The sequence below is a fragment of the Barbus barbus genome, assembly GCF_936440315.1.
Source record: "Barbus barbus genome assembly, chromosome: 32".
Classification (NCBI taxonomy): domain Eukaryota; kingdom Metazoa; phylum Chordata; class Actinopteri; order Cypriniformes; family Cyprinidae; genus Barbus; species Barbus barbus.
The window spans coordinates 29,136,980-29,149,764 of NC_136760.1; the positions used below are offsets into that span (position 1 = coordinate 29,136,980).

At 38.6% G+C, this 12,785-nt stretch overlaps 2 protein-coding genes across 3 annotated transcripts in view; both read right to left on the reverse strand.

The window, feature by feature from the left end:
- LOC306852759 (mitotic checkpoint protein BUB3) overlaps positions 1-680 on the reverse strand; it is a gene marked incomplete at its 5' end in the record, with an annotated part of 8,361 nt that extends 7,681 nt beyond the window's left edge. The window contains one exon of the mRNA XM_079389824.1: positions 675-680. Coding sequence (XP_079245950.1) covers positions 675-680 — 6 coding nt within the window. The remainder of the gene's footprint in view (positions 1-674) is intronic.
- A 1,692-nt stretch (positions 681-2,372) lies between these two features.
- Positions 2,373-12,189, reverse strand: LOC306852007 (mitotic checkpoint protein BUB3-like; the record flags this gene model as incomplete). 2 transcript variants are annotated; one of them, XM_079388572.1, is made up of 7 exons in its annotated part: positions 12,072-12,189; positions 9,917-10,111; positions 9,768-9,837; positions 6,641-6,951; positions 4,989-5,166; positions 4,143-4,359; positions 2,373-2,570 (listed from the first exon to the last, which is right to left on the reverse strand). In XM_079388572.1, the coding sequence occupies exons 1-7, from the start codon at positions 12,105-12,107 to the stop codon at positions 2,561-2,563; spliced, it is 1,017 nt and encodes a 338-aa protein (XP_079244698.1). In that variant the 5' UTR covers positions 12,108-12,189. The 2 variants fall into 2 exon arrangements, with proteins under 2 accessions (XP_079244698.1, XP_079244699.1); XM_079388573.1 differs by lacking the exon at positions 2,373-2,570 and having other exon boundaries at positions 4,139-4,359; positions 12,072-12,115.
- Between the last annotated feature and the right edge of the window lie 596 nt (positions 12,190-12,785).

Sequence of the window (12,785 nt, forward strand, 5' to 3'; positions counted from 1 at the left end):
CTCTCTCACACACACACCCCACACTCTCTCACACACCCACACTCTCTCACTCACTTACTCTCACACACACACACACACACACACACTCACTCACTCACTCTCACACACACACACACACTCACTCACACACACACACACTCACTCTCACTCACTCACTCACTCACTCACACACACACACACACACACTCACTCACACACACTCTCACACACACACACAGTTTATTCCAGAGGTCGTGTAGAACACGCAATTATTGCATTAGAAAGCTTTGCTTCTGTCTAATGGCTTCGGCTGCTGCTTCAATATCCTAAACATTATTTGTGCTGTTTGTTAAATGATGTTACTAATTCCTGTAATTAACAGTAATGACTGCATCGCTCTCATTATGATGACGAGCTTCATATGAAATGGCGTTCATTTTCGAGGTAATTACCCCTCATCTGCTCCGCCGTTTCCTGGCATCTTGGCGTTTGCTAAATTGGAAAATTGACTTCCTTGTCCGGCTGATGGAGGCTGCGCTCGAGACTCAACATCCGCCTTTGTTACTCTGTAACATTCCTCAGTCACGTGACGCAGCGTGACCCGCCGATGACCTCAGCGCCTGAAGTCTCCATAAAAACGTTTTCTACTCATCAGTGCGCATGAACGGGTTCGAGCTGCGCTGAAGACGCCTGACCTTCATCAATCAATCAGCGGACAGGTGACTATGACGTCACAGCAGGGGGCGGAGCTTTGCTCTTCATCAGGCCAGATTTATTTCCACATGGTTTCTGGTTTTGCGCCTGATTTTTGTTCCTTTTTTGTTTGTTTCAATATTGAAGTTAGTAGAAGTCTGTACTTCGTCATCTGTAATTCATTCATTCTAGTCAACATTCAGGTTATTTTTTTTATTCTTTTTGTGCAAAATGGTGAAACGTCAAACTTACAGTATTAACGTATCATCTGGATCATTTGATTTAGTTCATTCTATATTTATCTATTTTGTTTCTTGTCATATCTTCAACAGTATATACTGTATAAGTTGAAATGGCATCATTTTTTAAATCTGAACACATCTCATCCAATCAGAGAGCTTTATAAAGAAGTACATCAGCAAAAAGTCAGATTAAGGAGGAGAAAAAACTACTTTAACATCATTTCCATTATCATTTCTTAGCATAAACGTGATAATCGAACCAATACAGCACAAAATTGTATTTTCAAATATATTTCTAAATATATATTTTTTAAAAATGCAAAAAAATGGCCCAAAATATATTAATTTAATAATAAAGTATTAAACATTTTTTAAAAGCATTTAAGAAAATCTATATGTTGCCCTCCAAACATTTCAATCCTAGAAAATACATTCACATCACATCTGAAGAAAAAAAAATAGTCTATAACACACGTGAACATAACACATTTGAATTAAAAAATAATGCTTTAAAAAATATTACAATATTCCAACATTTGAAAAAAATCAAGCATTATATTAAAGCATTATCAAACTTGTCTTGATCTCCAGTAGGCTGTTTGCATTTAGCCCAACTGTAGGCTACAGTAAGATTGGAAAAGTGTTTTTCTTCCCTAAAATACATTTTTAAATATATTTTGATACATAAAGGTTGAAACTAAATATATTTTCTATTTCAAAAATATATATATTTGTGTGTGTGTGTACCTACTTAACCATATCTTGGGGACAAATTTGTACCCAAAAGTGAGGCAAACCTGACAAAATCTCCAAAAACCTCCCTTTGGGGACGTCCTCATTTGTAAAACGGGTTTAAAAATAAACTAAACGTTTTTTTGAAAATCTAAAAATGCACAAAGTCTCCTGTGAGGGCTAAGTTTAGGTGTAGGGTTGGTGTAGGGCAATAGCACACACAGTTTGTTCAGAATAAAAACCATTACGCCTATGGAGAGTCCCCATAAACCACAAAAACCAACATGTGTGTGTGTGTGAGAGAGAGAGAGAATGTGTGTGTTTGTATATACTTATTGCTTTGGCGACATTGATATGTTACACAGTCATGCCAATAAAGCTCATTTGAATTGAATTGAGAGTGTGTGTGTGTATGTATGTGTGTGTGTGTGTGAGCGTGTGTGTGTGTGTGTGAGAGCGAGCGTGTGTGAGAGAGAGAGAGAGTGTGTGTGTGTGTGTGTGTGAGACAGCGTGTGTTTGTGTGTGAGAGAGTGTGTGTGTGTGTGAGAGAGTTTGTGTGTGCGTGTGTGAGAGCGTGTGTGTGTGTGAGTCAGTGTGTGAACTTCATTTACTGAGACGGACATCAGAGAAAATCTGACCTGTTTGAAGCAAAACATTCCAGTTTCAATCTCAGAAAGAGAAAAAAACACTGATTTCTATTCTATTATGATAAATGACACTCATGTTCAGTGAAAAAGATATTTTTATTTTTCCTAAACATAAAAATACACACATTAGAGGGCAAAACAATGAAAACTGAATGGTATCAGCTGACAGAGACAGAATAAAACAGACGAGAAGGAAACGAGTGTTGAGTTCAAACAGGAGGCAGAGGAGGTTTAATGGAGAGTGAATGTGTCTTCAGCAGGATTCATTCACGTGGATCTGTGAACACAACACAAACATCAGATCAGCTTCATGAACAAGATCCCGAGCAACACACTGCTGTATGTGCAGCTTTAAAACAAACCAACCACCTGATCAATGCATATCCACATCTGACAAACCCACGCATGCTCAGATACCAGACGACGCGGAGCAGAGACGAGTCTCCTGACGTCAGACGCACGTATCGATCAGTGCAGGAAATTCAATCAGAGCGTCTGCTAAAGCTCTTTCTGATGACATTACTGGACAAACAGACACCGCTGGACGCAGTCATCAAGAACCAGCTGAAGTGATCAAGCAGCGTTTGAGAAGAAACAAACACTAAACTAACGCTCCTCTCAAACGCTGCTGAGACTCAACACAAGAACATTCACATTTAGCTCCCAAACTCCGGAAAAAGCCTTCCTGAGAACATTCTGAGTAATGCTCCACCGATATCTTGGAAAGCAGGGTTTTATTTATTTTAATTAACATTTAAGAAATTAGAAATATTTTGAAAATGGATTAAATCATAAATGTGTAAAATAAACGTACTTATACTTTAGACGACAAAGTATTTTTCACAAATAAATAAATATTTAATCAAAATATAATTAAAAAGGAAGGAAACACTGTAACCAACAGGGCTCTCAGTAATCTGGGAAGTTCCATATATTATATTTTGGGCAAATAGATAAAGCGCAGCATAGTTTGAATTGATGAGTTTAAGGTTTGTCGTGAAGCTGAACTCTCCTCCTGTCAGCATTCAATTCACACAGACCAACCGTCACGCAGAGAACACGCAATCATGCAGGATACGGATCACAAGATCTCACAGCTGGATTCAACAAAGTTCGTAAGGTTTGTGAAATTAAATGTTTATTAGTCATTCAAAGATATGTTTAAATGAATGCTGACCGGAAATGAGAAAGTCTTATAATGTTTGTCTTTCTATTACTAATAATATAAAAGCAATCGTTATAATACTTTGTATACATTTTGATTTCTTTGTTTAACAGTTCTATCTGATTATTAGACAGAACTGTTAAACAACGCTCAGGCGCTGCTGTTTTCAGTGCCATCAAAATAAAAGTCCCTTCTCAAACACAAGCTTATCCCAAGCCAAACAGAAAAACTTATCGGTTGATGTCGATATTTAAAAAATGCCAAATATCGGCCGAGATATCGGTTGACCTTAAATCTAGATTAAAGACATCTCTTTAGCCAAGAATTCACATGCATCTCATTACCTTGTACTTCAGCTCTATCTGATCAAATGCACATTATCATTCTTCTGCTTGGTTTGAACAGCAGCTCTGCTAAGTTTGTCTCTATTTGCTTCTCTATTTCTGCCACGGGATTGTTCCGGAGGGAACTAGGAATTACACAAGCTTCAGTCTGGATACAATATAATCGTTGCTGCTGATAGTGTTCACCGTCTTTGATTACATGTCATTAACTGCATGATTTCCCTTTACATTTCTGCCACATGGACATTACATCGACACAGTGACCACTGACAAGCTACTACTAAATATAATGTACACACTTATACAAATTAAAAAACAGAGGAAAGGCAGGTGGACTCACTTGGGCTTGGTCTCGGCGTCGGTCACCTGGCGGATGAAGACGGCGTCGGCGGGGTGAGAAACGTCTCCCAGCTCGTGCATGTACGAGGAGGCGATGGCCAGCAGAGAGCCGTCTATACTGAACGCCAGAGACGCGATGCTGGTGGGGTATCGGTGGAACTGACACAGACGCTTCTTATTGAACGGATCCCAAATATTCACGAAGCCATCAGAACCGCCTGCGCGCAAACACACACACACACACACACACCTCAGTCTGAGTGGTTTACAACAACAAAAACTGCATGTTTAAGGGAAAGTGTTAATTTTATGTTCTGTAACTGTTCACTGTTTCTCCGAACATTTGACCATGTAAATCATCTTTTGTGTTCACTGCTTCATTTTAAATGGTCCAGTGATGTGCGTGTGTTAATATTCAATGTGGCTTCTGCACCACAAAATAATGATTGTTTTCAAACAGGTTTTCCATCAGTTACTGGTGAAGCAAACTCACACTAATATGCTACTGAACACTGCATCTGTTCATAATCTGCATATAGTGAAAACAAATATTATCAAATATAATTGATTACAGAGCTTCCCACACATAGACTTTACCTGGGCAGGCCAGGCTTTACATTTTGCAACTAACGTTCACAGAACATTGCTAAAAATAACTTAAACAGAACATTCCTTAATAGTTAATTTTGTTGCCGTGTGTAAAAGGAGAATTTCCACCCGGCTACCACCGCAAATACCTTTCTAACCGGTGGGAAGCACTGAATTAAAACTTCTAAAATGTTTGCCCATTAGAAAACACTGAAGTGATTTAGTCAGTAAGCAGAAATGAAGAGTGTGAGGTGGGTACCGGTGGCAAAGGTGTTGTGGATGCTGTGGAAGGAGATGGCGTTGACTGGATAGACCTGCTCGATGCCGTTCTCCTTCAGTCTATGGCATTTGAAGGCGTATTTCTTCTTCTGCACCTCCAGACTGGGGTCCAGATACTCCACAGCGACTCTACCCTCGATGGAGCTCAACACGTAACCCTGAAAACACACGTCACACCGATCTCACTTATACAGGAGCATCACATCTACACCCAGCTCACAACTCACCTGTTAGCAATAAAACGGTTTCATTTCTGGATTATGATTGGCTGAAATCACTAAACTACAGACTCCTGGGGCTTCAGGGCCCTTGAATATATGAGAGATTTTTCTTGATTATTCTTATGTCAATTTCTGCATGTGCAGAGCGTTAAAGAGCTATTTCACTGCATGCCGTTCTATGTATGGATGCACGTGGCAAAAGTAAACTTGAATTGAAATGGAAAGAACTACTGTCAGAATTTTGGAAACATTACAACTTTTAAATGTTTTTAATGAAGTTTTCTGTTCACCACAACTCCATTTATTTGATCAGAAATACAGTAAAAACAGTGAAATGTTATTAGAATTTCAAACAGCTGTTTTCTATGTGAATATGATTTGCTGCTCAAGAAACATTTCTGATTATTATCAATGTTGAAAACAGTTGTGCTGCACAATATTTTTGTGGAAACTGTGATATACTACGATTAAAAATTTGAAGGGGGGGGGGGGGGTATGTGTGTAATGTTTATATATATGTATATTAATGCCTTTATTAATCAAGTATGCATTAAATTTATCAAAGGTGACAGTAAAGATATTGATAAATTTTTAAGAAAATGTTCTTTTGAACTTTCTATTCATCAAAGAATCCTGAAAAAAAGTTTAGGAAAATATTTAGCAGCAAAAACTGCTTTTAGCATTGAAAATAATAAGTACTATTATAAGTAACTGAGCACCAATAATTGAGCAGTAAATCAGTATATATAATGATTTCTGAAGATCATGTGACACTGAAGACTGGAGTAATGCTGAAAATACAGCTGCAGATCACAGAAATAAATTACAGTTTAACACATATTCACATAGAAAACAGCTGTTTTCAAGACTTCTTTTGGCATTTTGTGTCTTTTATTTAGACAGGACAGTAGGTCGACAGGAAGTGAAGTGGGAGAGAGATCAGGAAAGGTCCTCGAGCCGGGATTGAACTCGGGACGCCTGAAGCACTACAGCATTATATGCCAGAGTCTGCCTAAGAGGCCATCAGTGCAGACAGAAAACAGTCATTTTAAATTGTAATAATATTTCACAATATCACTGTATTTTTCCTCAAATAACTGCAGCCTTGTGAGCAGAAGAGACTTCATTAAAACATTTTTTTTTTTAAATCATGGTTTCAAAACTTTTGACAAGTACCATACATGAAAATGTCATTATTATGAATAATGTGCAAGTCCATTATTTACAGTCTGATTTAACCCTGTGGTAACTAGCGCATGAGAGCCGTGATGCAAAAGATGAATAAATGCTTGCTTGCTTTGTTTCTATTGTAAGTTTAGCACTCTAACTCTTATAAAATGATCGCCTTTCATTCATAATGATAAAGACAAACATTTTTAGCACACGCGTGGAAGCTGTATTTGCGTCTGACCTGTTTGTTGGGGAAAGCTCGTATGCAGCGCGTCTGGTATTTGAGGCTGGACTCTCGCCTCTGCTGCACGTATCCCATGTTCCTCAGGTCCCAGACGAGCACGCGCCGGCCCGCGGTGCCCACGATCAGCCGGTCTCCAGCCACAGACAGCGTGTAGACCTTCTCCGGCTGCGTGAAGGTCCCGGCGTTGCAGGGCGTTCTGGGGTCCCAGAGCCTCACAGACATGTCCCAGCTGCCCGTCACCATCACGTTGACCTCCGGACAGTACTCCACGCAGCGGATGGGAGCGTCATGCGTCCCCACGATCGTGTCTGAGGAAGAGCAGAGATGCAGTCAGACACCAGCGCCATCGGTCGTGTTCAAAGGGATGCAAAATTCACTTTTACATGGTGTTTGAACTGAAGTGTGTGTTGGCAGTGTGTACACAACCACCCTATAATGATAAAAATCCACCCCATGCTTTTTTGTTTTAAATCCCCAAAAATCATAACCCCTTTCTTATTCAGATTCTTAGCAGAGTGAAGTCACACAGACCCAGACCCCTCCCACAATTCTTGATTGACACTGGTGTTTTAGCATAGCTCCGCCCTGAGTAATCTGTCATCCAGCATTGTTTCACCGCCGGAGCAGGGAAAGACAAGAATGTCTCCAAAGAGATTGAGGTGTTCTGTTGTTGGATGTAACGAACACAGCAGTCATTTACTCCCGACATCTAAGCCGCTGAAGACGCAGTGGATTACTTTTGTTTCTGAAGGGAATGAACCCCCCAATCTACCAAAATGCATCTATGTTTGCGCAAATCATTCGTGATCCAGCTTCACCTCCAGAAGAAGTGAGTATAAGGTTATGAATCTTTGCAAATCTCCTTTCCTACTAATGTGCTAGTTAGCAAGTTCCGTAGCTAAATGTGGCTAAAGTAAACAGAACGGGTCAGCAGAGCTCATTAGCATTTAAAGGGACATGCCCTGAAACAGCTTGCAGTGAACAGAGCTGTTTTTGACAGGGCGAAAAGGGTGTTTTACACTAACATTGAGAAATTGTAACCAAAGTATGTTATAGACTTTTCATGAAGACCAGGCTCATAACATTTCTAAATCCCTGGTATCCCTTCAGGCAGGTACTCTTCAGATTTTGGTAGCCCGAACATTAATTTAACTAGCCCAAATAAAATAAAGACCATAAATGTCAATCAAAATCATTTTCAATACACAAATATAACGAATATCAAGGAAAGAGTTTTATTTTAGTATTTACAAGGTATCTACAGAATTCTTAAAAATCTGTTCAAGGCAATTTGAAAAATTATTTCTTAGACAGTTTTAAATACGTTAAGGCCTTAAAACCTCTTCAGTTTAGTCGTATCAAATTTAAGGACCCGTGGGAGCAATGTTCCTCTAATTTGTTTTCTTGCTGAGCAAAACTTCTCTCTATCGGGGGTCATGTCTGTCTCCTGATCAAACGCATTGTTTACACCAGACCTGTACAGCACGCACACAAAAGTGTGTAACTTTGAACTTTAATGTGCTGTTTATATCTGATTTGACCCTTGATGTCACTAAATGATGTATATTTTAGGTTAAAGAGAAACATGTTTACTGAACAATACACTGCCGTTCAACAGATTGGATCAAAGTTTATTAAAGAAGTTTCTTTTGCTCATCAAGACTGTATCTATTTGATAAAAACACTGAATATTATTTCACTAAATAATAGTGTGAAATATTATTGCAATTTAAAATAAATGTTTTCTATTTTAATATACTTTGAAAATGCTTCACAGGAATTAATTACATTTTAGAGTCACATGATCCTTCAGAATCATTCTAATATACTGATTTATAATTAATGCTGGAAACACTTGTACTGCTTTTTTATTTTATTTTTTATACTGTATATTTTGGGACCTGTGATATTTAAAAAAAAAAAAAAAAAAAAAAAGTTAAAAAGAACAGTGTTTAATGTTTTCTTTCATTTTTAAAGATACTTTAAAAAAGTTTAAAGAAAGTTAAGCTTTATTCAGCAAGGATGTGTTAAATGGATAAAATTGATAGTAAAGACTTCTATTGTTAGAAAATATTTCTATTTTGAATAAATGCTGTTCTTTTAAACTTTTTATTAATCAAAGAGTAAATATTGATCAGCAGAACAGTTTCAACATTGATCATAAATCAGTATATTATTATGATTTCTGAAGATCATGGGACTCTGAAGAGGAATGATGCTGAAAATACAGCTGCACATCACAGAAATACATTACAGTTTAAAGTATAGGTATTAAAATAGGAAACCAATATTAGAAATTGCAATAATATTTCACTATATCACTGTTTTTTCTGTATTTTTGAAATGAATACAGCCTTGATGAGCAAGAGACTCAAACACAAGGTCAACTATTATCAGGTTTATAATAGAGCCCTAACATAATATATGATCAAAACAAACTATTTAAACTGATAGAATAGAATAGAAACTGAAGCTGAGATCTGTAAGTTAAATATAAAAGTGAACGTATGAATTCTTCTATATCTGTGTAAACATGGTTCTGAAGTACAGTTTGTTCAATACTCTTGTGTGAGACTGAACATGTTTCAGAGTTCTGTTACCCATCCTCCTCTATTCCAGCACTTAATCAAGCGCTCTTCTTTAATACAGGAGGATGTTTTATTTCAGATGTGATTGTGTTTGTGTCGTCTCTCGTGTTGAGCGCACCGTAACTATTGAAGTATTGAGTTTCTACAGCGACTCGCATCGTTCTGAAGCCTGTAAACCGTATTCACCGGCTCTAACTCTGTCGTGACATCAGCTCTAGAGCGGTTTGCTCCAGCATTGCTACTCTTTCCTTTTACTGCGGCATTCAATCAAATGGCTTCCCAAATAATGTTTTGTGTAGCGAGGCACATTATTTGTTCTGCTCGTCCGCGGTGGAAGAAGAGCGCTCAGTTTAGAGGAACACTGTGTGGAGTCCTGTATTTAAGCCCGTCGGGCAGACAGTGGTATATTCTGCAAGCCCAACTGGAAAACACAATAGCCCCGGGACGTCAGGCTAGCGATTTTGCGAGCGATGAATACCCTAAATAATCATATCAACTTGTGGAAAATGGGCATCTGATGTCCCCTTTAAGCTCACCCTGATCCGTGTTGAGATCGTGCATCTTCAGCTGGCTGTCCAGACCGCCGCTCCACGCGTGAGTCGGATCCTGAAACACATGAGACACAGAGATCAAACACGGGAGCGAGCGAATGCGTGGTTCTGCGTGTTTCTGTGATGCTCCTCACATAGAAAGCACAGTCCAGCACCGGCGCCAGATGCTGGTACTTCATCCTCATGCTGTTGGCGCTGACGTCGAACAGCCGGACCGTACAGTCCCACGACGACACCAGCAGGAACTGAGCCGAGCTCGGGCTGAACTTCACAGCCGAGACGCCGTCCTCCGGACCCTGGGTCAGCTTGAACTCGTTGGCTCCGGTCATCTGAGTACACACACACACACACACACACACACGCACACACACACACACACACACACACACACACACGCGCACACACACACACACACACACACACGCGCACACACACACACACACACTCCTGCATTATCTCCAGTGTTGGGAAGTAACTAGTTACATGTAACTAAATTACGTTACTTAATTACAAAATAAATCTAATTGTAATCAGTTACAGTTACTGAAAAACAATGTTAATTAGACTCCAGTTACTTGAAAAAACTTTTACAAAGAGAGTTACATCTGAATATTTTTACACACATATACAGATTTAATTGATTTCTTTCGTAAATTGCAGTGACTGCTCTACAATATGAGACAGCAGTGTTTCAGGAGTTTATGATACAGAATAAGACACGTTTATTCAATAACTGCTTTATTTCCTATTTGGGTTTATGTATACGTTTTATTTTTTAAGATGAACTGTTTTTCAAGCCATTGTTAGATATATAATTAGTTACATAGTTATTTCAAAAACAGTGTCAGCTATTAAACGGTTTCTTGTTACAATTTTAAATCTGTATTTAACCTCAGAATGTAAATCTGTTTTTGTGGTGTCTGTACATTAAAATTTAATTATTATAATCTTAATTCAAGTGATGAAGGATTCCGAGTGACTGAGTAATACCTGCCTGCTTGACAACGATTAAGAGATCAAAACATTAGGAAAGTAATCGCTATCAGTTACATTAATAGAGTAATAGTTACACTACTGATTACAGTTAAGAGTACTACTGGTCATCTGTAACCAATTACATTTCCTCAGATCGGTGTGTTTGTGAAGAAAAGTGAGATGGTTAGTGATCGTTAGTGATGGGTAGGTTAGGGTTAGTGATGGTTAGGCTAGGGTTAGTGATGGGTAGGCTAGGGTTAGTGATGGTTAGGCTAGGGTTAGTGATGGTTAGGTTAGGGTTAGTGATGGTTAGGCTAGGGTTAGTGATCGTTAGTTATGTTTAGTGATGGGTAGGCTAGGGTTAGTGATGGTTAGGTTAGGGTTAGTGATCGTTAGTTATGTTTAGTGATGGGTTAGTGATGGTTATGTTAGGGTTAGTGATCGTTAGTTATGTTTAGTGATGGGTTAGTGATGGTTAGGTTAAGGGTTAGTGATAGGGTGACCAGACGTCCCGAAAAATTCGGGACAGTCCCGAAATCTAAGATGCTGTCCCGAATCCCGAATCCCGCTCTAATTGTCCCGAAAATTATACTGAAGCAAAATCTTAAATAGTTATTGTCTGATAAAACATAAACTGTCCGTGGAGCGAGGTTGAGTCATCCTGCAGCCTGGCAACCAGCCCCCGCCGGCTGCTCATTGGCTGCAGCATCTTGTTTTTTTTTTTTTTTTGGTTCATTAACTTCAGTTTGAAGTATAAAAATAGCCTAACGTTACTTCTATAAAATTATGTATATGTAGGCTACTTATATTAATAAAAACATGATTGGTTCAGCCACTTTCGTTTGAAATTCATTATCTTTATTATTCATTACCCCCCCCCCCTCCGTCCCGAATTTCAACCAATCTCATCTGGTCACCCTAGTTAGTGATAAACTCCACAGACACGAGCTCCAGATCACAGAGAATATCAGCTAGTAGCCTCAGCGAGCAGCTAGCATGGGTTTGGTTTCAGTTCGGAGTCACTCCACACAGGAATAAACTCGGACTCAATCTGAGAGTCTGAACTCGACTAAACTGACTTTATCTGAATCTAGTATTTAATCATCAGTGAGTCTGAACTCGACTAAACTGACTCTATCTGAATCTAGTATTTAATCATCAGTGAGTCTGAATGAGTCGCGCGGCGGCTGCTAAAAGCCTTAAACTGAGCTGAAGCTTCCGCTGTCATATCCGAGTAAAACTCTCTGAAACACAGCTGAGGGTTTATTTGTCTTAAAAGTTTATGAAATAAGCAGAATTTCCGTTAAATCTCACCGTGTCGCTCTTCTCTGCTGCTGCTCTGCCGCTCATCGACGCGCTGCTCTGATTGGACGCGTTCACGGCAGAGCTCCGCTCTCATTGGTCCGTTTCAAAACTCCTTCTAACGTTCTCTAGCGATGATTGGTTACAAGGATTAACTTCCGGGCATGATACAACAAAATACCGCGAGATGTGGCGTACTTCCGGCTGTTGTGTGTTGAAGGCGGTCATTGGGTTCGTGTCTTGTTTTCTGCGCGATATTAAATATTATAAAGTCTGCATCACAGTTATCCATACTGACCAAAACATTTGTGTTATATTTCATGAGGAATTATAGTTTTATTCAGCGGTATATTTGAAGGGTCAGCATGTAGTATTTATATGATTTGTGTTATATGCTTCAATATAACTATGATTATAATAACTTTAATCATATTCTGTGTCTGTGGTAATATTCTGATATGAAATGATGTCATATGATAACAGAGTTATATTAAATTAAATCCAGAAAAGTGTTATGCTTTATTCCAAGAAACTGACTTTCATTAAAAATAATTTAATGTGTTTCTTGAAGCTGTCAGATTATTATTATTATTATTATCTACTTATGTCTCTGATGTCGCTATTGCTGTATTTGGCACAAGTTCACATTGAGATGAGATTATAACACAACTCAAACATTAGAAACACATATATTAGATCATTCATTCACTGTAGGCTATATTTACA